The sequence below is a fragment of the Archocentrus centrarchus genome, chromosome 19 (assembly GCF_007364275.1).
Source record: "Archocentrus centrarchus isolate MPI-CPG fArcCen1 chromosome 19, fArcCen1, whole genome shotgun sequence".
NCBI classification, from domain to species: Eukaryota; Metazoa; Chordata; class Actinopteri; order Cichliformes; family Cichlidae; genus Archocentrus; species Archocentrus centrarchus.
Genome location: NC_044364.1, coordinates 818,568 through 840,818, shown reverse-complemented (window position 1 = coordinate 840,818; position 22,251 = coordinate 818,568). Strand labels below are relative to the sequence as shown.

The following is a 22,251-nucleotide window of genomic DNA, read 5'->3' as shown; positions in this document are numbered from 1 at the left end:
AGGCCTGTCTCTATCAGTGAATGACCTTCTCTTGAGATTTAGTTCATGGAAATATATCCTGACATTTTGCTTTAAAATTCAGAATTCCCTATTGCAGATGCAGCAAACAGGCCCAGACCAATGACACTACCACCATCATGTTTCACAGTATAAACTTCTTTTACTAGAATTTAGTCTTTTCCTACCTTTAAACACATTTATGTTCAAAAAAGAAGTGTTCTTGGTCTTGAATGTCACTTGTTTTCACACAGGGACCTTTTCCAGCCCAGTGAGCATCAGCAGCTCTTTTTCTAAAGGCCTCAGGCCTCATGTTGATCTGCTTCTATAAATGTGTGCTGTGATGATCAGATTTTGATCTATATTTGTTCTTAGAAAAAAATCACCCAGTCACACCTAACTGACACATGAATTTAAAATGTCACCTTCACATTTACTCCTAATCCTTGAGGTTCACATACTTTTTCCCTCACAGATGAGTAATATTGGATCATTTCCTCAGTAAATACATTACCAGGCCTGTTGTTTTAATGTAATTTGTCATTGGTTCTCTGTGTAGAACAGGGATCCTCAACTCCAGGCCTCGAGGTCTGGTGTCCTGCAGGTTTTAGATGTGTCCCTGATCCAACTCACCTGAATCAAATGTCTGAATTACCTCCTCAGTATGCAGTCAAGTTCTCCAGAGTCCTGCTAATGACTTCTATATTTGACTCAGGTGTGCTGTATCAGCGACACATCTAAAAGGTGCAGGACACCGGACCTCGAGGCCTGGATTTGAGGATCCCTGGTGTAGAAACTAGAGCTCCTGCAAAATTAGATACTGAAAAGTCCTGATACCAAAATCGTGAAATGAGCGGGGAGAAAAGAAACAAGGGTCCAAAAATCGAAATAAAAGAACTGAAAATGGGCAGAAAGGAAGAAACACTAACAGACTGTGAAAATGAATGAAAAGTCACACAGTTGGGAAAACACAGCGGAACGATATGAAGAAAGACCTGGACCAGCTTAAACAAGAAATAAGCCACAGGTTTAGGACATGCCCAGAACACCTCACCCAGGAGGCACCCAGGAGGTCTCCTAGTCAGATGCCTGAACCACCTCAACTGGCTCCTTTTGATGTGGAGGAGCAGCAGCTCTGTTCTGAGCCCCTCTTGAAGAGAGAGAGCTAATTTCCACTGCTTGTATTTGCAATCTCGTTCTTTCAGTCACTACCCAAAGCTTCTGAGCATAGGTGAGGGTAATGCCATTGACCGATAAATTGACAGCTTCCCTTTTACGGGCTCTTTAGTGGTACCGGTTCAGTGTCCGCATCGCTGCAACCATGGCCCTTTTCTGACTGAGGACCCTGGCCTCACACTTGAAGGTGCTAATTCTCATTCCCGCCGCTTCACACATCATCTTCAAAAAGCAGAGATGAGATTCTGAGGCCACCAAAGTCCAACCCTTGCTGTCCATAAAAATTATGAACAGAATTGGTGATAAACTCTGATGGAGTCCAACACCCACTGGGAACGAGTCTGACTTATTGCCAGCAATGTGGACCAAGCTCCTGCAAAGATTGTACAGGGCTTATAGCAATGGGCCAGGCACCCCATATTCACAAGGACTGCCAGGGCCTCTGCCCTTGACTGCCACCCAACCCCTACAGCACCTCCTGCACCTCCTGCTCAGAATCCTGCCTCCCACAGTTGGCTGTGTGCCCATGTGGCTTACAGATTACAGTCAGTTTATCAAGTACAGATACTCCTGATCTCAACTCGTTATGTATATAAAGCACACCTTTCCACAGAATAAATTTCTCCCCTCTCTCCAACACCATGGGCGAGACCAAAGAGCTGTCAAAGGACATCAGGGACAAGATTGTAGACCTGCACAAGGCTGGAATGGACTACAAGACCATCAGCAAGAAGCCTGGTGAGAAGGTGACAACTGCTGGTGTGATTATTTGTAGATGGAAGAACTCTAGAATGACCTTCAGTCATCCTTGGTCTTGAGCTCCATTTGAGATTTTGTCTCATGGGATGAAGATGATCACGAGAAAGGTGGGTCAGCCCAAAACTACACGGGAGGCAGGTAGGACAACAGTCACCAAGATCACCGCTGTAAAGACAATATGCTGAAATGGATTGAGATCTTGCAGCGCCCACAAGGTCCCCCTGCTCAACAAGGCACATGTACAGGTCCGCCTTAAGTTTGCCAGTGGCCTAAACGGTCTCCAGATCTCAGTCCTAGAAAATCTGTGGAGGAGCTGAAGCTTCGAGTTGCCAAGCAACAGCCAACATCCTGAAGGATTCAGAGTTTCTGTAAAGAGGAGTCAGCCAGAATCCCTCCTGAGAGGAAACCTGGTGACCAGCTACAAGAAAGGTCGTACCGCCGCGCTCCCCAACAAGGGTTTCTCACTAAGTACGAAGTCATGTTTTGCTTTGGGGATCAAATTTATATTTCACTCAATGACATGCAAATCAATTTATACCTTTTATGTAACATTTTTTCTGAATTTTTGGATCAAATTCTGCCTCTCGCCATTAAAATGAAACTACTATAAAAATCAGATACTGTTCATTTCTTTAGGAGTGAGCAACTTACAAATTCAGCAGAGGATCAGGTAATTATTTCCCCATAACTCAGAGAAAGATGCGATCACAAAGAGCTGTTATAAACCTCATCCTCCAGGTCTTCTACAAAGGATGGATATTTTGAGAGGATGACTTTCTAGCTAAGGTCTAAATGAGGTGCCTTTTTTTGAACCTTCTTGTAACTTAAATGGTTACAGACACTTGGGACATTATATTCTGGGAATTAAATGATCTTTGCAGTATCCCACCTATTTTGTGTTCTTTGTTAAAACTTAAGCTTAAAGTTAAAAAACAAAAATATCAAATTTTAGGGTTTTTAGTATTTCTATCCTGGGCACATAGATCCATAGTGTACATGAATTCTGCCTTCTGTTTGTTTCATTTTAACCACTTTACAGTGTTTAATAAAGCACTGCAAGAACAAATGTTAACTGTCATGATCTATTATACATGTTACACGTGGGGGGGGGGGGGGGGGGGGGGGGGGTGAAGAGTGTTGGTAACACCTAATTTGACCCATGGCAACTCTTATATCTGAGCTACAAAAATATCTCAACACTTGCACACGAGCATGATCTGTCATGTTGGCAGACGGGGTCACCGGAGAGTTCAGCGTGTTTGTAACTCATCTAATTTAATCCTGTGAATATGAGCTCCTCACTTGTTCTGCCATCGACATTCAGACAGAGACCAGCACCAAAAACAGCTACAGACATAGATGCACACTTCTCCCCCAGCAAGCCAGACTACACACACACACACACACACACAATACCCCAGTGTAGACTGTGAAGGCTTTAACACTGAGCTGACACTTTGCAAATCTGGTCATAGTAATCCTGTTAATGTGTGTGTGTGTGTGTGTGTGTGTGTGTGTGTGTGTGTGTGTGTGTGTGTGTGTGTGTGTGTGTGTGTGTGTGTGCACGCTCAGGCTTGAGGGGGAGGAGACGAGAAGAGTTTTGCCTCAAAGTTGGTGAGAGGTTCTTTGCTTATGAGGCAAACTCAGCAGGTTGTGTGCACATGTGTGTGTCTGAGCTCTTTGATAATGCCAGTGGTTTCAGCAACCGCAGACAAATATTACACAAAAAATTACAGTAAGCCATCTCAGTGTCTTTGGTGATCTTAGACTTCCATTAAGCAGGAGCAGATTTACAGTGAAGCCGCCCCCGCTTTAGTTGTTGTTCCATGTACTCAATGAAGAATACATGATAAAGCTGATGATATTCATATGTCTTCGTTGCATGGTTAAAGGTCATTCTGTGCATGCACTTCATACTGACACCACACATGCATGTATGTGATCTGCTTTCCCTCACTCATGCATGCCCACCTCAAACCAAACCTGTCTCCCTGACCCTAGGGGGCACTCTGTTCCGCCAAGCTTCAGTGCCTTGCCAACGACAGCACTTTGTGTCCAGAGCTCCACCCTTAATCCACGGCCCCGCCCCTCAGACTGACGACTCATACATCCTCGGCTATGACCCTGCAGGTACACACATAGATGCACTCACCAACCTTTTTCCTTTGTTTTACCACCTGTTGTAGATTGATGTCATCCCAGGTAAGGCAAGGCAGTATTAACAGGACCATCACCAACTCTGACAGAGACCAACGCGTTCACGGATCTCGAGCTCAGAGGGAGAGAGTTCCAGAGTCAGGGGGACACTATAAAGCTCTGTCTCCATTATAGTTTTTAGCCCCATGTGATGCACAGCCAGCAGGTCCATGAGGTCCCTGCACTGACCCAGAGCTCTGAATGAGCTCTGGGTCAGTGCAGCTGGGTCAGCAACAGAGTGACAGGTGAGAACTTAGGTGACCCTCACAGGAGCACTCTGAAGAACCTGGAGATGTTCCAGCTTTTTTTTTTGTTTTTTGCTTAGCAAGTGATCAAGGAATTCCAATAATCCAGGCATGATGAAATAAATACACAACTAGAGGTTTCCAGATCACAGTTTGACACAGTGGGCTTAACGTGGCAGCATTTTTAAAGTGATTAAAAACAAGAGTGAACCAGAGATTTGACATGAAGGAGCAGATATAACAGTAAAAAACCCAAACCTTGTGGCACACCGTAGGTGAGGGAAGTTTACCTGCACTTAGAAGCAGCCACAGAAAAGGGTTGTTCACTTACAGATGACACAACAGATACACCCACTCAGAGTCTCAGCCTGTCAAGCATAATGTGGTGTTAGCAGTGTCAAAAGAAGAGGTCAGGTCCAACATCAGCACAGCAGAACTCTGTCCTGCATCACTGCACATCAAAATGTTGCTGCAGAGTAAGAAGAGCTGTTTGTAGAGTGCTGTCAGCTGGAAGCGGCTCAGCTGCCACCTTTGCTAAGGGAAAAATGATCATTTTCAGATTGGTCTGTAGCAGCTAACAAGAGAAGGGTCAAAGCTTAGTGTTTTTTAAGGAGGTCCTGGGTTCTGATCTGCCAGCCTGCTGGGACGTTTCTGTGTGGCGTTTGCATGTTCTGTCTGATTTTCCTCCCAAACACCACCCTAATCCCAGTTTCCTCGCAGTGAGTCCTCAGGTGCACAGTGTCAGCTTGTTAGATCCAGTCCCAGCTCCAGCTCTGCAGTGTGCAGAGTGTACAGTGAACGTGTGTCTAAAGTGTGTGTGTGTTTGTTAGGTGCTCCATCGGGCAGTGAGCTCTCAACCCCAGCTAGTTCTTCTAGCTCCACTCAGGACATTTGGGTCCTCAGGAGCTCTCCCACTGGTAAGAGTGTGTGGTCCCAAACCCCTAATACCCCACCCACCAATACCCCAATCCTGTGTGACCCTGTAGACCAGTCCAGTTGCTGCATTTCAGATAAACTAGACCTTTTTAAAGAAGCTTATTCCTATCTTTATCCCTTTATATCCCAGAGTTTTGACCCTACCAGGCCACCTTTCAAATCCTCCCCACCCCTTCACACACACCTAACAATCCAGCAACCATAACCAGTTTGTTGCAGCAGGACATTACAGTAAGTGAGCAGCATGTGTGTTCTTCTAGACCTGATGGCGTCTCTGTTTTTGGGCTCCCTGTCGTTCTCTGACAGTCTGCACAGTAGTTTTCTGCTACAGAACTGTGAAATGTTGCATCCATAACTCTGTTTACAAGCACATGTAAGAGCTGGTGTTTCAGGCATCCCTGGTTCCAGAAGTGTCCTTAATATCTCCCATAAACAATTATACACGGCTCACAGCTGGAGCCACGTGTAACACAACATGAGCATAAACCTTTCCTGATGAGCAGTTTTGACAGAAAATATCAGGAAACCTTCACAGCTGAAGTTCGTATGACCTCTCAGGGTCACCTCAGGCTGAGGTAACTGCCTCCCAGCACGAACTCTGCACCAACAGGAGATGTGTGTCTATATGGTCACATTACTGCTAACAAAGGAAATAAATATATTTCTTAATCCTTCAAGAATAAACATACTTTAACCCATAAATATAACTCATATCTTACATTCTGCAGTCGTCTCCATTGTCCCAGCTCTGACTCTGCAGGTCTCATTTCACTCTTCATCCCTGCTGTGTTTGTCGTCCCCGTCTCAGGTGACAGGAACAGTGTTGGCAGTGCCGGCAGTGTGGGCAGCAGTCGCAGCGCAGGTAGTGGCCAGAGCTCAGAGAGCGGCCACAAACAGAACGGGATTCACAGCTGCCACAGTGCTGCCACAGTCAAGGTCAGATATTCTCACAGGATGCTCTGCTGCAAACACCCTCATTGTTACTCTGATGGGTCCTTTAAAGATCACAGCACACATTTACACCGGCAGTAACAAAAAGTTAATTACTAGGTTAGCTGATGTGATCAGGTGTGGACAGAGCTGGTAGTACACTTTATCCCTGCACCTTTTGTTTTCTGTGTGCAGCTGGCTCCCTCTGCTGGTGAATCAAGAGAACACGTCACAGGTGTGGACCACAGCAAACAGGTGGATGGATCCACAGGTTAGTCACCAAATGAAACAGCTGCCAGTCAGTTTAATAATGATTAGTTAGCTGTGGCGTTAGATTCTCTCTGTCTGAAATCCTTTGAGCAAAGGGTCAAAATGTTATGAGAAGAATGTCTGAGGAAGGTCATGATTTTATTTTATGTTACAATAGAAAAGCTCTGCAGGAGAACAGGAGATGTGAAGTGATTATACTGTGGTTAGACTGAGTAGATCACATCATACTATAACTACACTTTAAAGTCCCTCATTTAACCTCCTCATAGATGGTCTCCCAGTATAATTCACCTGCCTATCATATGATGGGATGAGAAATACTTTAATTAGCACATATTTGGGAATTGCTTTGCTTATAGCAGTTGATATTATTATTATTAATATTAATAATAATAATAATAATTACCATCAGTTTTGGCCAAGTTCCCTGTGCAGCTCACACACCTCTGTGTTTCACAGCAGGATGCTGTACTTTCCATCATAGGCCTTGTTTGCGCCTCTCCAGATGTGGAGTTTGTGTTTGTAGCCAGAAACTTCCGTTTGGTCTCCAAACACCTTTTTCAGGCTCGTCTCTGTGCTGATTATAAGCAGGATTCTTTGTAGCACTGGTGCAGTCGTGGCCTTCTTCTGGCCTCCTTCTGCAGCTTGAAACAGACACACCACTTTTTTCAGAGTCCTGTGTGTGAGCTGAAGTTATCTGGAGGTTTTTCTTTGGATCAAAAACTATTTTCCTGGCAGTTGTGGCTGAAATGTTTGTTTGGTCAGACTTCCTCATTTTCCATTTCCTAATTAGAGTTCTGATTCCTTGGATATCTTTCCAGGGTCTGCCCTTATGAGGATAAGTCACAATCCAGTAAAAAGGATTAGGGTGCAACATGACCATATAACAAAAAATAATTTTAGGGTCAAAAAATTATTCAGGAACAAAGCCAAGTATGACAGCAGTGGGTGGTATGTATTGCAGTGTAGTATATAGAATATTAGTATTGAAGTATGCAGTCCTTGTCCTTGTTCCAGTTTTTTGGAAAAATGTTTCTGCCTATAAATTCAAATCAAAACAAATTCTCAGGTTCTGGTTTTGAAATGTTGTAAATCCAACATTTAAACTCATGGAATCATTTTAAAATCATTTTGATATTTACACTTTAGGGTTGTATATCTTTTTTATCATTATGACTTTATTTTGGAAATTCATTCATTGGTATTCCAGTTTTTCTTTCATAATAATGTGTTTATCATCTTTTTGTACCTGAAGAACGTGAATTTTAAAAAGCTGTGGTGCTTTTGTTCTGGAGAGTGAACTGTTGCTGGTGTCAGTCTGGAGGGAAATGAGATGGAGAGAGACAATAAATGCTTATCTTACTTTACTCCATCACTGAACCCAATAAAATCACCTTTTCTCAGCTACACAACCCATGAAATCTCTGGATCACTACATCACAATAAAGCAGTAAAAGCCTGGAGAAACGCACTCTGCTGTCAGGATAACTGTGAGTGCAGGATTGCAGGTTCACAGTATCCTCAGGAGATAAGGTGATCTGGTAAGAATGAGCAGAGGAGCCCTGTTGACCTCAGGGTGAATCAGAAGGAGGGTTAACGTGAAGGAGAAAAGAAATGAGGAGCGGTCAGAGGGAGGAGACAGGAATAAAGAGAAAAACGTATCTGACTGAGGAAGATGAGGACAGAAAGAGAAGAGCAGCTGACAGGACCTGAATAAATGTCTGGCCTTCATGAGGAGCAGGTGGAGGGAAGGATGAGATGTCAGACTTCAGGAGCTCTGCTCTTTTTTCTGAGGGGTAAGAGGTCATGTTCTAATGTGACAGGATAGTTAATGTTTGGTCTGTGTGTGTCTTCCTGTTTGATACTGTTCTGCTAACAGGAATGTTACACAGGAACAATCTAAAACGTTTCATAACTACCTGTTATCAGAGGAGAGGAGCCGATAAAACCAGAGAAAATCCTCCTGATTGATCAGGCGCTCCCTGAGCTTGAATCAATTAGCTTTAATATTCACTGTTTCTTCTTCTTCTTCTTTCCGCTGCTCCCTTCAGGCGTCGCCACAGCGGATCATCCGTGTTACCCTATCCCAGCATCCTCCTCTGCATGTCCTCCTTCACTGCATCCATGAATCTTCTCTGAGGTCTTCTTCTGTTTGTCCTGCCTGCAGCTCCATATTCAGCATCCTTTATCCATCATATTCTCTGTCCCTGCTCTGCACATGTCCAGACCATCTCAGCCTTGCCTCTAACTTTGTCTCCAGAAACGATCAGCCTGAGCTGTCCCTCTGTCCATCCTGTCACAAATCTTACCATCACCTACAGCTCGACCTCTTTGTGTTAGACATGAGTCAGATGCTGTTGCATGGTGAATGAAAATCTGATGGTACTTTATTGTTTACATAATTCCATCAGTTTTGTTAAGATCCCCATCATCACTGCTCAGATGCAGCTCCAGTCCACAGCAGCACCTCCATCATGTTTGACGAGTTGATCTAAATTTGGATTAAAACTTGGATTCATCATTCCATTGGACCTGCTGCCAGTTCTTCTGGAATTTGGCGTCCGTCATCCTTCCCCCCGTTTCCCTTCTTAACAGCCGGCCTTCCACTGAGCCCATTTCTGGTGAAGCTTCAGTGAACAGTAGATGGATCAGCTGAAAGGATCTATGGTGCAGCTCTCAGTATGTGACTTTCAGATACTGATCAGAAATATGCTGCCAGTTCTTCTTGTGTCTTCCTCTTGTTCAGGTTCCTCACATTTTTAAAGGACCTGCTGCACACCATGCTGAGATGTGTCAGGTTTTTAGCTAATATCTCTTTGGGAATCGGCTTCTTTTCCACCCACGCTAGCGAGCGTGTTGGGCAACAAGGTTCTTCATCGATCACGGTCCACGGCGAGGGTTTCAGCTTCATCCCAAGAGACGTTGAGGGCTTTGAGGTCGTCTATGAAGTTCCAGCGCTAAGTGAGCCTTGGACGTCCCCTTCCTGGTCGGCCTCCTGGTGGAACCCATGTGAAAGCCTTCTTCGGGATTCGGCTGTTGTCCATATGTATGACATGGCCAGCGAGTTTTAGACGGTGGCGGGCAATGATCACACTGAGCCTGGACAGCTTGCTTCATCACAGCACCTCTTCGTCGGATCTTCAGTATTCGCCTGAGGCAACACTGATGAAATGCGTCCACCTTGCGTCCATGTTTCGGAGGCGTAAATTGCCATCGGAATAATGATCGAGGCGCATAAGTGAAGTTTGATATTGAGCGAAATGGAAGCAGATGACCAGATATTTCGCATTTGTTGGAAAATGGCTGAAGCTTTGCCAATACGGTTCTTGACGTCAGTCTCTGCATCTCCATCCTGTCCGATTATGTTGCCGAGGTATGTAAACCTCTACACTTCCTCAAGGTCTTGCCCACCGATCTTGGGCACACCAGCTTGGTCGCCAACGTGCATGACTTTTGATTTTTCCGCGCTGATCCGAAGTCCGACCTTTCTGGCTTCCCGATGAAAGTTTGATGTTGGACCCTGGAGATGGTGCCCGTCTTCTGACAGCAGGGCGATGTCGTCCGCAAAATCAAGGTCTGTAAGCCTCGTCTGTTTGTCCAGGTCGATGCCTGCCTGGTCAGGGCTTTCCTCATGACGAAGTCCAGTGTCACAAGGAACAAGAAGGGTGAGAGGATACACGCTGGTCTCGATGGTGTGTCTGTCTTGACGCAGCAGCAAGGGTGGCGGTACAGGGACTTGAAGACCTCAATAAATTTTTGCGGGATGCCATATGTGCCAGAGGGACTCTCGATGGATGCTGTCAAATGCCTTTTTGAAGTTGATCGAGAGTGGCCTCCGTGCACTGCTCAGTGATGTTCCTCAGAGCGAATATCTGGTCAGTGCATGATCGTCCTCTTTGATAGCCTGCCTGTTCCTCGCGTAGGCGTTGGTTGGCGGCGGTTTGTAATTGTCGAAGGAGCACAGCACAGAAGACCTTCCCTGGGACCGAGAGCAGGGTTATGCCTCCATGGTGTTGCCCTTTTTTGGTAGTTTGACGATAACGCCTTTCTGCCAGTCTTCGGGAACGGCTTCGGTCCGCCAGCATTCATTGAATAATCTCGTCAGCACGCTCACGACGACTGGCCCTCAGCTTGTTGATGCACAATTATTATTTTATGTCTGTCAAACTGTGTCATCGTTGGCATTTTTCATGATCCAACTAAAGAAATGGAAACAAATTGTGCTTTTGCACGTTTTCTGTGATGTGTGGCTCAACAACAAAAACAATTCTGCTGAAAATGCTCCGAAAAACCTTTGAAGGACCTTCGGGAATCCTGGAGAATCGTTGCTTTAGAGCACTTCAACTTCACGAAAATCTGCCTCATGACAAAATATAAAGAAATGAAGGCTTTCCCACAGTACAGCTACAATTACACAAATGTGATTGTTGATTATTGTGCTAAGCTGGATCTAGTGACTCTGCCTCGATTTATCGCCTCCCAGAAACATCTCGATCTCTTACATCACTGATTCAAGTGTCTGTAAGAGGCCTTGTAAATAAAGGTTAGTGAGATGATCAGATGGAGAAGAGCAGAAAGAAAAGCACGGAGCAGTTAAAGACTCAGCAAAGATGGTGCATTCCTCACAGATCTATCAGTATATTGAGACCTGTTACTTTGAAGCATGTCTGTCCTTCTCTGGGTGTGTCTCCTTCCACTCACAGGGAAACACAGCAGAGGTTGTCGTCCAATAAGATTGATTGTGTGTGTTTTTTAGGTGGTTCTTGCCACCAGGTTAACGGCACTCCTCAGAAAGGCTTTGTGAGGCCCGAACAGCTTCTGGAAGGGAAGGTGAGCCGAGTGTTGGAAGAGGTTGTGCAAGTTTGTGTAAATGTTTCAGACGCACAAAGAGCTTTATAAATTCCTCTCCTCCATCATTAGGACTCTGAAGCAATCTACCAGTGGCTGTGTGAGTTCCAGCTCGAGCAGTACACGTCCAACTTCCTCAGTGCGGGATACGATGTACCCACCATTAGCAGGATGACCCCTGAGGTGTGTATATGTTACACTTTTTACCAAACTCATTTTAAATGGGAGTTATTAACATAAAAATCATACCAGGCTGATAGAGTGGAGACTTTGTAAAGAAAAGCACTTCATCCATGTGAAGCACATCATGTTTATGATGTTTATCATTTATTTGTTACTTTTGTTTCTGTTGCCTCGACACTTATTCTGAGTTATGGGTTTGGGTTTAGGGTGTCTGTGCAGTAGCAGTAATCCCTCCTGTGATTAAATGTGACTCCAGATGTTTGTTTGTAAGCTGAATGTTATACTTTGGGAATTTGTGTTCACAATATTTAATTACTTTTTCAGCTCATAGCTGGATGTAAAGCCATAAAAATATCCATCCATCCATCCATCCATTTTCTTCCGCTTATCCGGGGCCGGGTCGCGGGGGCAGAAGCCTAAGCAGAGAAGCCCAAGCTTCCCTCTCCCCAGCCACCTCCTCCAGCCCATCCGGAGGGACCCCAAGGCGTTCCCAGGCCAGCCGAGATACACAATCTCTCCAGCGTGTCCTGGGTCTACCACGGGGCCTCCTCCCGGTGGGACATGCCCGGAACACCTCACCCAGGAGGCGGCCAGGAGGCATCCTAATCAGATGCCCGAGCCACCTCAACTGGCTCCTTTCGATGTGGAGGAGCAGCGGCTCTACTCTGAGCCCCTCCCGGATGGCCGCACTCCTCACCTTATCTCTAAGGGAGAGGCCAGCCACCCTTCGAAGGAAACTCATTTCTGCCGCTTGTATTCGCGATCTTATTCTTTCGGTCACTACCCAAAGCTCGTGACCATAGGTGAGGGTAGGAACGTAGATCGACCGGTAAATCAGGAGCCTCGCTTTTACGCTAAGCTCCCTCTTCACCACGACGGACCGGTGCAGCGTCCGCATCACTGCAGAAGCAGCCCCGATCCGCCTGTCGATCTCCCGTTCCCTTCTCCCATCACTCGTGAACAAGACCCCGAGATACTTAAACTCCTCCACTTGAGGCAAGAACTCGTTCCTGAGCCGGAGATGGCACTCCACCCTTTTCCGGCTGAGGACCATGGCCTCAGACTTAGAGGTGCTGATTCTCATGCCAGCCGCTTCACACTCGGCTGCGAACCGTTCCACTGCGAGCTGGAGGCCCCCCCCGTGATGAAGCCAACAGAACCGCATCATCTGCAAAAAGCAGAGATGAGACTCTGAGGCCACCAAGGAAGAAGCCTTCCGCCACCTGGCTACGCCTAGAAATTCTGTCCATAAAAATTATGAACAGAATCGGTGACAAAGGGCAGCCCTGACGGAGTCCAACACCCACAGGAAACAAATCCGACTTATTACCGGCTATACGGACCAAGCTCTCACTGTGGTTGTACAAGGACTGAATGGCCCGCAACAATGGGCCAGACACCCCATACTCCCGCAGAACCTCCCAAAGAACACCCCGAGGAACACGGTCGAATGCCTTCTCCAAGTCCACAAAGCACATGTAGACTGGTTGGGCAAACTCCCACGCACACTCGAATATCCTTGAGAGGATAAAGAGCTGGTCCAGCGTTCCACGACCAGGACGAAAACCGCATTGTTCCTCCTGAATCCGAGGTTCGACTAACGGACGCACCCTCCTTTCCAGCACCCTGGCATAGACCTTACCGGGGAGGCTGAGGAGTGTGATCCCCCGAAAGTTGGAGCACACCCTCCGGTCTCCCTTCTTAAAGATGGGGACCACCACCCCGGTCTGCCAATCCAATGGCACTGCACCCCCCCCGCACTATAAACAGTGTGAGTGAAGCACTGCTTTCCCCTCCTGAGTCGCCTGACGGTTTGCCAGAATCGCTTCGATGCCGTCCGAAAGTCTTTTTCCATAGCCTCACCGAACTCCTCCCACACCCGAGTTTTTGCTTTGGCCACTACCCGAGCTGCATTCCGCTTGGCCTGTCGATACCTGTCAGCTGCCTCCGGAGTCCCACAGGCTAACCAAGCCCGATAGGACTCTTTCTTCAGCTTGATGGCTCCCTTCACCTCCGGTGACCACCATCTGGTTCGGGGGTTACCACCACGACAGGCACCAACCACCTTGCAGCCACAGCTCTGAGCAGCCGCCTCAACAATGGAGGTGCGGAACATGGTCCATTCGGACTCAATGTCCTCAGCCTCCCTCGGAATGCTGTCGAAGTTCTGCCGGAGGTGGGAGTTGAAGATCTCTCGGACTGGGGCTTCTGCCAGGCGTTCCCAGCGCACCCTCCCAATACGTTTAGGTGTGCCAGGTCTGTCCAGCATCTTCCCCCGCCACCTGATCCAACTCACCACCAGCCATAAAAATATCACAGATTGTTAAACAAAAACAATCAAGACACACCAGGTCAACACTCTTAATTATGAAATTATGCATAAACATACTTGCGTTGATTTTCTGTCTTTAACACTGACTTCCTTTCTCATTTACAAACTGTGGAACTGTCAGTTTACCCAGAGTGACCAATGCAGACTCCATGTCACGACCTATGCCCCGGGGCTGCTCAAACCAGGTGGACCCTTTAATGTGGAGCACAGCGTTAATCCTGGTTACTGCGCTGATTTGCTAATTGTTAGTTTTCCCACAGCACAGAAAGAGCTGCCAGGTGCTGCATTATTTCATTAATCATCACCAAGTGGGACCGACGGTATAAAAGTAGAAGTTTTGGCAGTTTGCAGGTCTGCAGCGTTCAGGTGTATGATAACAAAATCTCTGCCACAGGAGTGTCCCAGCAAATTAACACCAAGTTCAGACAATCCAACAGTGCTGTTCTCATCTACAGGCTTCTGTTAGCATTCATTCTTACAGTTAACCAAAGTACAGCAAAACAAAACAATTATTTTCTGCAGAAAGCCTCTCTAGAAATATCACAGCTTCAGTTTGTGGAACAATGTGACCAAGATACGACCAAAGTGGGGGTGTTAGACGTAATATTCCTGCTGTCCAGCACGGTGGAGCGAAGTGATGATTTGGGCTCGTTTTGCAGTCACAGTCCAAACCTCAATGAGGTGAAGCAACGTTGTAAAGAAGAATGGGCCAATACTGCTGCACAGAGATTCAGAGGCTGATGACGTCGTGCAGAAAATGACTGTTTGTAGTTATGGCAGTTATTGAAGTGTAGTTTTTCCACAGGACTGCTTAGAATCCAGTGAAAACTCTCTTTTTGTAATAGCATTTTTATTGTCACTGATAAAAAACAATGCTAAGAACAATGTTAAAACAGTGAAATGCAGTTTAGCATCCCCTCTGCGGCAATGATTAAAAAGAGGAAAAAAATGCATATGCAAAACAACAATAAATAAGTAAATATAGTAAATTAAAGTAAATATATCAACACTAGGAAAAAGTATGAACAAGCTTGTTTAAAGTGACGTGTGCAATCAGTGGTGGGCTGGCGGGTGGGGGTTGGTGTGGAGTTCACTGTGATTGTCCATTAATTCCACTGTTTGCCCATCAGGGTGGATTGGTTGGCTGAAGGTGGGGGATTGATGGCTTTCACAGGCTGAGGGAAGAAGCAGTTTCAGCCTGTTCATGTTTGCCTTTAACTGTCTGAATCTCTTTTTTGAGGGGAGGGGGGAGAACAGAGAGTGTCCAGGGTGGGTAGTGTCCATTGCAATGCAGAGAGCCTTTTTCTGGGGTCAGCTGTTGTAGATATCACTGAGGGGGGGCAGTGAGGTGCCCGTGATTTTTTTCTGCCTCTCTCAGCACTCGCTGCAGGTCTCTCCTGTCCCGTGCTGTGCAGCTGGAGAACCAGACTGTGCAGCAGTAGGTCAGGAGGCTTTCAATGGTAGCTCTGTAAAAGTCCACCAGCAAGCATTGAGGGAGGTGGGAGTGCTTGAGCTTCCTGAGGAAGTAGAGTCTCTGTTGTGCTTTCCCCACTTGGTGTCGAGTGTGGAGAACCCAGGTGAGGTCAGCAGAGATGTGCACCCCAAGAAACTTAAAGCTCTCCACTCTCTCAACCTCCACTCCATTAATGTGAAGAGCTGTGGTCTCAGTGCGTGTGGATCTTCTAAAATCCACCACCAGCTCCTTGGTTTTGTTGGGGTTTAATTCCAGGTTATTATTATTGCACCATGCTGTCAGATGCTGGACCTCCTCCCTGTAGGCTGACTCATTGTTGTCCGTGATCAGTCCTACAATGGTGGTGTCATCGGCAAACGTAATGATGGTATTGGAGGTGTGAATGGGGGAGCAGTCATGAGTGAAGAGCGAGTAGAGGAGGGGGCTGAGGACACATCACTGTGGGGTACCTGTGTTCAAGATGAGAGTTAAGGATGTGCGATCTCCAATCCTGACAAATTGGGGTCTGTTGCTCAGAAAGTCAAATATCCATGAACATAGTGAACTGAACCAGATCACTCAGTTTTCTAACCAGATTATGTGGAATAACTGTATTAAAAGCTGAAGTGAAATCCACAAACAGCATTCTCACATATGAATTTTTCCGTTCTAGGTGAGTGAGGGCTGTGATCACAGCCTCTGTTGACTTGTTTGCCCTATAGGCAAACTGATGTTGGTCAAGGTCAGCTGGGATGGCAGATCTGATATGACGGACAATTAGTCTCTCAAAGCATTTGGAGACGATGGGAGTTAGAGCGACCGGGCGGAAGTCATTGAGGCAGCTCACTGTGTTTTTCTTTGCCACTGGGATGATGATGGCCGATTTGAGGCAGTGACTGCAGCTGAAGTACAGCTATGCTGATGATTTGTTATCGATGCTTTTGTTTGCCGATCACTAAATCAATCAGACTGTTTTCTTGGATCTTATTTTTCAGGATCTCACAGCCATCGGAGTGACCAAACCAGGCCACAGGAAGAAGATCTCCATGGAGATCGGCAAGCTGAGCATTCCTGAGTGGCTCCCAGATTACATTCCTGTGAGGAATCACTCCGACACCCCCTTATGTGATGTATGGATCATGTGAAACAGCTGGCTCTCTCTTATTGTTGTAAGATCTGGTTTTGCCTGTGTTTCAGTCGGACTTGGGGGAATGGCTGAGTGTGATTGGATTGCCTCAGTACCAGAAGAGGCTGTGTGACAATGGCTATGACTCCATTACCATCGTCAAGGACATCACCTGGGAGGACCTGCAGGAGATAGGCATCACAAAACTAGGTGAGGAATGTATATAATTTCAGTTGCGTGCCTGCTGCAGATCGGTGTGCCCTGCCCCACGACAGCTGGGATAGGCTGAGAAATTGAATACTTCCTATTCTGTAAACTGCCTCGACCTCGTCCTTTAAATCATTCTGTAATACTTTGATTGTATTGTCTGTGTTTTTCAGGCCATCAGAAGAAACTAATGTTAGCAGTGAAGAGACTGTGTGACCTGCACCGCTCTCGTAACCATGCCGACAGAACTGGAGGCGGGACTCTCAGACGAAAGCCGCCTGCTGCCCTTGAGCTGGTGGCTATCGAACACACCCCGACGCACAACGCTCACACACGCACCGACGCTCCGTCCAACAACTGTTGCTCCTCCCCTCGCACTCCCAGAGCCCTCCTCTCCTTCCAGGACAGCGAGCTAAGCGTGGAGCTGCAGAGCGCTATGATGGGTAAGGGGGGAGGAGGTCCCGCTGAGATCTTCGCCATTAGAGGCGTGTCCTCTGCTGCAGGTGTACCTGCCATGTCAGTCAGTCAAGAGAGCATCGGCATGCGCTCGCGTGGCTCAGGGAATTCTGGAAACTCTGGAAACTTAAATTTAGGACATTCTCAGGATCATCAGGCCGCACTGTCCTTAGCCAGGACATCGAGCCGGTCTGAGGAGAGTTTGGGTAGTGGTGCTGGGGAGGAGGTGAAGAGTGGAAGAAGCAGTCCTAGAGGCAGAAGTAGACAGAGACCCACTGAGTCATGGGAGCACCAGAATCAGTCTGCTGTCCCAAGTAAGGTCCCCTTCTCCCCCCTCACACCTCCACTAACACCCAGCAAGATGCCCCGATTTGCCTACCCGGCAGTACCGCCTAAAGCCAAACACTTCCAGTCTCCTAACCGCCCCTATCAGCCTCAGCACCACCCTCCCTCCTCTTCATCGTCACCATCCCCGCAGCCTTCCTCGACACAGAAGGCGTTCAGTTACATCCAGGCTCAGGCCGAGGTAGTCAGCGGGGTTCAGCGAGTACTTTCCAAGCCCCTGCCTGGGGCTGTCTCCCTGTTGGGGCCCTTAACTGTACAGGCCCCAGCTAATGGCACCCAAAAAGGCCCACAAAAGAAGCGTTCCCAAAGCCTGACTCGCTATGCTCTGTCAGATGGTGAGCCGGATGAAGATGACCATCCTGCTCCCCCCTGTACCTCTGCTTCCTCTGCAGTCATGCCATCCTACGCCACCCTGTCACGCAGGCCGGGACGTGGGCACGCGAGTGCTTCAGGGGCCCAGCGTCACATCAACCGCAGCCACTCCTTTGCCGTGCGCTCTCGACGCAAAGGCCCACCCCCACCACCGCCTAAGAGGATGAGCTCGGTAAACGACAGCCATGCGTGTCAACCAGGAAGCCACCAAGGAGTGGAGCCAGAGGGGAAGGGAGGGGTGGAGACAGAGAGTGCAGGCAGCGTGAGGAGCATCGCAGCCAGGCTGGAAGGCAACAGCAGCAGCCCATCTAGGAGAATAGATATACCACCAACCCACATCCCTGCTTCACCGGCATTCAGCCCTGTTTCCTCACCGATCCCACGTGGAATCCCTTCTCACACCATCACACAGCACACCAAGTCTGTCCCAGCCTTGGGTCTTGGGGGCCTAAGGAGGGCAGGAAATGAGAGGACAGAAGGAGACTCTGACAGACAAAGAGTTAGAAGTACAGAGAGAGAAACTGGTGAGAAAGACCGAGCAAAGAAAAGTGAAAAAATGTCAAAGAGTGCCACTGCATCTCCAAAGCACAGGTCCAAGGACCATCTACCATTTGCTGAAGAAGGTAACCTGACTATCAAACAGCGACCCAGGATACTAGTGGTTCCTGCTGAGGTTAAGACTCCTTCAGAGGCTGTGCAGACCCCAAACAGCTTGGAACTCCCAGAGTTCAATCTGAAGGAGTCTGACACAGTGAAAAGACGGCACAAACCCAAAGATAAAGACGCACTCAGTCCTGAGGAAGCTAGCATCCTCCACAGAGATGACAGCCACTCACAACCCAACAACCTCCACGCACATAATGACATCAGCACGCTGAGTGACGATGAAGGTCAGAGGACAGGCAATGTCTTCCGAAGGATGGGTTCAACGGGAAAAGGCCCAAAACCTCCAGTGTCCTCCAAACCGTCCAGTCCTCTCAAACAAACCCCCAGCAGCACACCAACAACTCCTGAAAAAACTGCTTCTTCACTGCAACCGAGTGGACAAACAGCCATCCCTAAACTCACCAGCGTGCAGATTCACACCGTCTCCCCAAAGCTGAGGAGCAACATGCACCCCCTCACTTGTATGCCCAGTCCTAAACTCGTGAAGCCCCCACAGAGGGTCATGTCAGAACCTGAGAGTCCACAGAAAGCTGTTACTGTATCAAGACTCCCTCAGAACGCCACAGCCTCCGCAGCAACAGCAGGTAACCACACAAATACCAACAGGTCATCAGTGACCCATCTAGGGTTCAGGCTGGCGTTTGTATTAGATTCATGCTAAATAGTCACATTTTCTTTTACATTCATGTTGGCACGTCCGTTTTACTGTCAAAGCTTTTAAAAGTACTATAATAATAGTCCCGCCCCTCAGTGACCGTAAGAGCTTAAACTTGTTTCCTAACAAGCTTAAGCTCATCTTATAACACTTACTGTTCCTCAGGTCTGAATCTCAGCAGGGTTCAAAGTGTTGCCTTTGCCGCTCCGCCCTCCCCACTGCCGAACTCTTGCTACCCCACTGGGGTACTACCCGGTCAGGCAGGAAAAGGAGGGGTAACCCCACCCGGTGTGGCCAGTGTGGAGGTGCTGGCCCAGAAGAGACTGGAGCAAACCAGTACATCACTGGAAGCTGCTCTCAAAGTAGTGGAGACCAAACTGGCCCAGGAGAGCAGCGTGGACGGGTAAGGACCGACACGTGTTTTACAGAAGTAGTTTCAAAGGCATCCAGAGCCTTTGACCTGCTCCAGGGTCAGTTAGCAACATTTTGTCATATGTGTCCTTTCTTCGAAGTGTTGCAGCTTTGATCAATCAGTATGATAACATTGTACTCATCATACTGATTGCTGAGCTGTGGTATCACAGTAACCTTTGGTTTGCACTATTTGGGCAGTGAGCACAGCTGACAGAGCAGCTGCAGGGCTGGAACGCAGTTCTCAGTATTCAGTGTTTTTATTTGAAGGTACTTCTTAATTCACAAGTATGAATAATATTCAGGAACGTCCCCGTGGTTAAGAGTTCCTCCGGGACATTGTGTCCACAGTAGGACCAGGAAGAATCAGCAGATGATTCCTGACCTGTTGAGAGTGACAGTCTGAACTCTGCTGTGAATGCTGTGAACTAGTGAGGGCTGTCATAGTATCTTTGGTTAGGCCTCAGACCTGATGACTGTTGGACACCATCTACAAGCTTTATCTCACATTCACAGCTAGTTTAAAATCACCCATTAACCTAATATGTATCAGTGGCAGAAACTGTAAAGGAATAAACTGAATTATTTTTCCCTCCCCGTCACCAACACTGTCCCATCTGTTTCCTAGTGGGAGCAGCACAGTGAAGGCAGCAGGCAATATTCTGGATGACATTGGCAACATGTTTGACGACCTGGCCGACCAGCTGGACGCCATGTTGGAGTGACGCCACAGTTTGTCACATGCAGAAAAAGTTCTTTTCTCCAGGAAGCGGCAGAAACAGACTGGAGCAGCAGGGAGCTCAGGATGGATCTTTGAAGCCGTGAAGAACAGAGAGCGTGGAGATCAGCACTTCCTGGGGTCTCAGATCAGGCAGTAATATTTGAGGGTTTTCCTGCTTAACCTTTCCTCTGTTTCCAATGTGAACACTTCGCCTTAGGACACACACCTGGGAATGTTACTGGATCGACTACAAGCAGCAGCCTCGAGCTTCAAGATGATCTTTGGCTGCTCTTCCAGATGTTGTTCAGGACATTATTACTAAAAGGGAATGAGGGGCCATTGTATACATGTAAGCTGTAGATATACAGATCAGTGCATCTGTGTGTGCACTGAACATATTAACTTGATTATATTTATACAGTTTGTTTTGGACCAAAAGAGTTCCTGCTTTAACTCATTATGTTGTATATTAGCAACATAGTTTTTTATTTATATATATATATATATATATATATATATATATATATATTGCTGCTTATAGTCTGTTACAGTTACTGTTTAATGTAGTAAAAGTGTGATATTTCATAAATGTATATTTGATTGGACTGGAATTGTTTTTACCAAAGTCTTTAAACCATAAACAGATGTTTAACAGCTGGGAGGTCGTCTCAGGTTTCCTGTAAACGAGAAAGATGATTTTAAACATGTTAGTGACTGCACGCTGCTATGGAGGGTCAGTGGTGCCAAAATGTTTAACTGGCTTATTAACTGATATGTTTGTATTTTCAATTTGATATTTTTATCTACATTCAAATTAATGAATAATTGGATGTTGATTTGAAATGGCACTAATTTTTAAAAAGCTTTTTCGAACATTTCTTAATTTTGATTTCACACGATTTAGCAGTTACTGTTTCCATTTTTAAACTGTTTAAATGTTCGGAGTGTTCAGAGGGAAACAGCAGAAGCTTTTTCACTCTCTCAGCTCTTTAAATGCAGTTTATGGTCACCAAATAGAAACTTTAAATGCTAAAGAACAAAACTAATGATGGTTTATTATGTACAGAACTGAACTGTAAAACTTTGAGTTTTATATCAATTACTGTGGCATACTCCAGCCTCCATAGAGCAGGGACCTTTCTCACAAATGTAGGTAACCAGCTAACTTTGATGATAAAAACTGTTCTGACCTTTGTTCTTGTTCTCTAAGAATAATTACTTTTCTCTGCCGCAGTGAAGCAACCAGCAGTTTCGTGCTGGAATTAAATCTGTTACTCTGAGAAGTTTATTGTAGCACTGACAGTGCTTCCTTCCCTGTTCACGTTAAAGTTCTCAGTCTCTGACCACAGCTGACTGTCCAGTTCAATACGTGTTTGTGAACCTTTCTTATTCAGTGAGGACCTTTTAGAAAAGCCTTCAGCCATCTTTAATTCTTCCTTCATTCCTCTGCACCCCCTCATTTTAAAAATGCACTCAGACCTTTGCTGGGAAGATTTGGTTAAAAGAAAGGAAGTTGGCTTGTTACATTTTTTAGATATTTATGCAAAGTTTCTTCCTCAGTTGTTTCACTGTTTTTGTTTTGATGAAATACTTTTATTAGTGTTTCCTTCTGAAATCTGTGTCATCCCAGAAATGATTAAAAGAGGAATTTGTATGGAGGAAGTGTTGTTGTGTAATGTGTCGATCTTTGGCTTCCCACAGAATTACCCAGGATGACGTGTTATAATCTCCGGATCCTGGTGAATACTGAGGTCTGAGAATGTCAACTTTTATTGACACAACTATTTTCCACAATAGTCTTAAAGTAAAAACACTTTCATGGAAAAAAAAAGCATCAATATTTTAAGATTTTTCATCTGTTTTATCATCCAGAGGAAACACCCAGAGCCAATGAATTAAAACAGCCTCATAGTTTAATTTGGTTTCCACTGATGTGGAGCCACTTCTGCCTCTGTGCCTCAACAACA

At 46.4% G+C, this 22,251-nt stretch overlaps 1 protein-coding gene across 2 annotated transcripts in view; it reads left to right on the top strand.

Moving 5' to 3' along the window:
• LOC115798054 (CASK interacting protein 2) overlaps positions 1–21,942 on the top strand; it is a 62,034-nt gene extending 40,092 nt beyond the window's left edge. Inside the window, exons 12-22 of one of the 2 annotated variants that reach the window (XM_030754733.1) lie at positions 3,934–4,062; positions 5,204–5,290; positions 6,118–6,245; positions 6,435–6,510; positions 11,266–11,339; positions 11,430–11,540; positions 16,321–16,422; positions 16,523–16,661; positions 16,832–19,081; positions 19,318–19,555; positions 20,192–21,942. In XM_030754733.1, coding sequence (XP_030610593.1) covers positions 3,934–4,062; positions 5,204–5,290; positions 6,118–6,245; positions 6,435–6,510; positions 11,266–11,339; positions 11,430–11,540; positions 16,321–16,422; positions 16,523–16,661; positions 16,832–19,081; positions 19,318–19,555; positions 20,192–20,288 — 3,431 coding nt within the window. In that variant the 3' untranslated portion in view covers positions 20,289–21,942. The remainder of the gene's footprint in view (positions 1–3,933; positions 4,063–5,203; positions 5,291–6,117; positions 6,246–6,434; positions 6,511–11,265; positions 11,340–11,429; positions 11,541–16,320; positions 16,423–16,522; positions 16,662–16,831; positions 19,082–19,317; positions 19,556–20,191) is intronic. The other variant, XM_030754734.1, reaches the window with a different exon arrangement.
• The last annotated feature ends 309 nt before the right edge of the window (positions 21,943–22,251 follow it).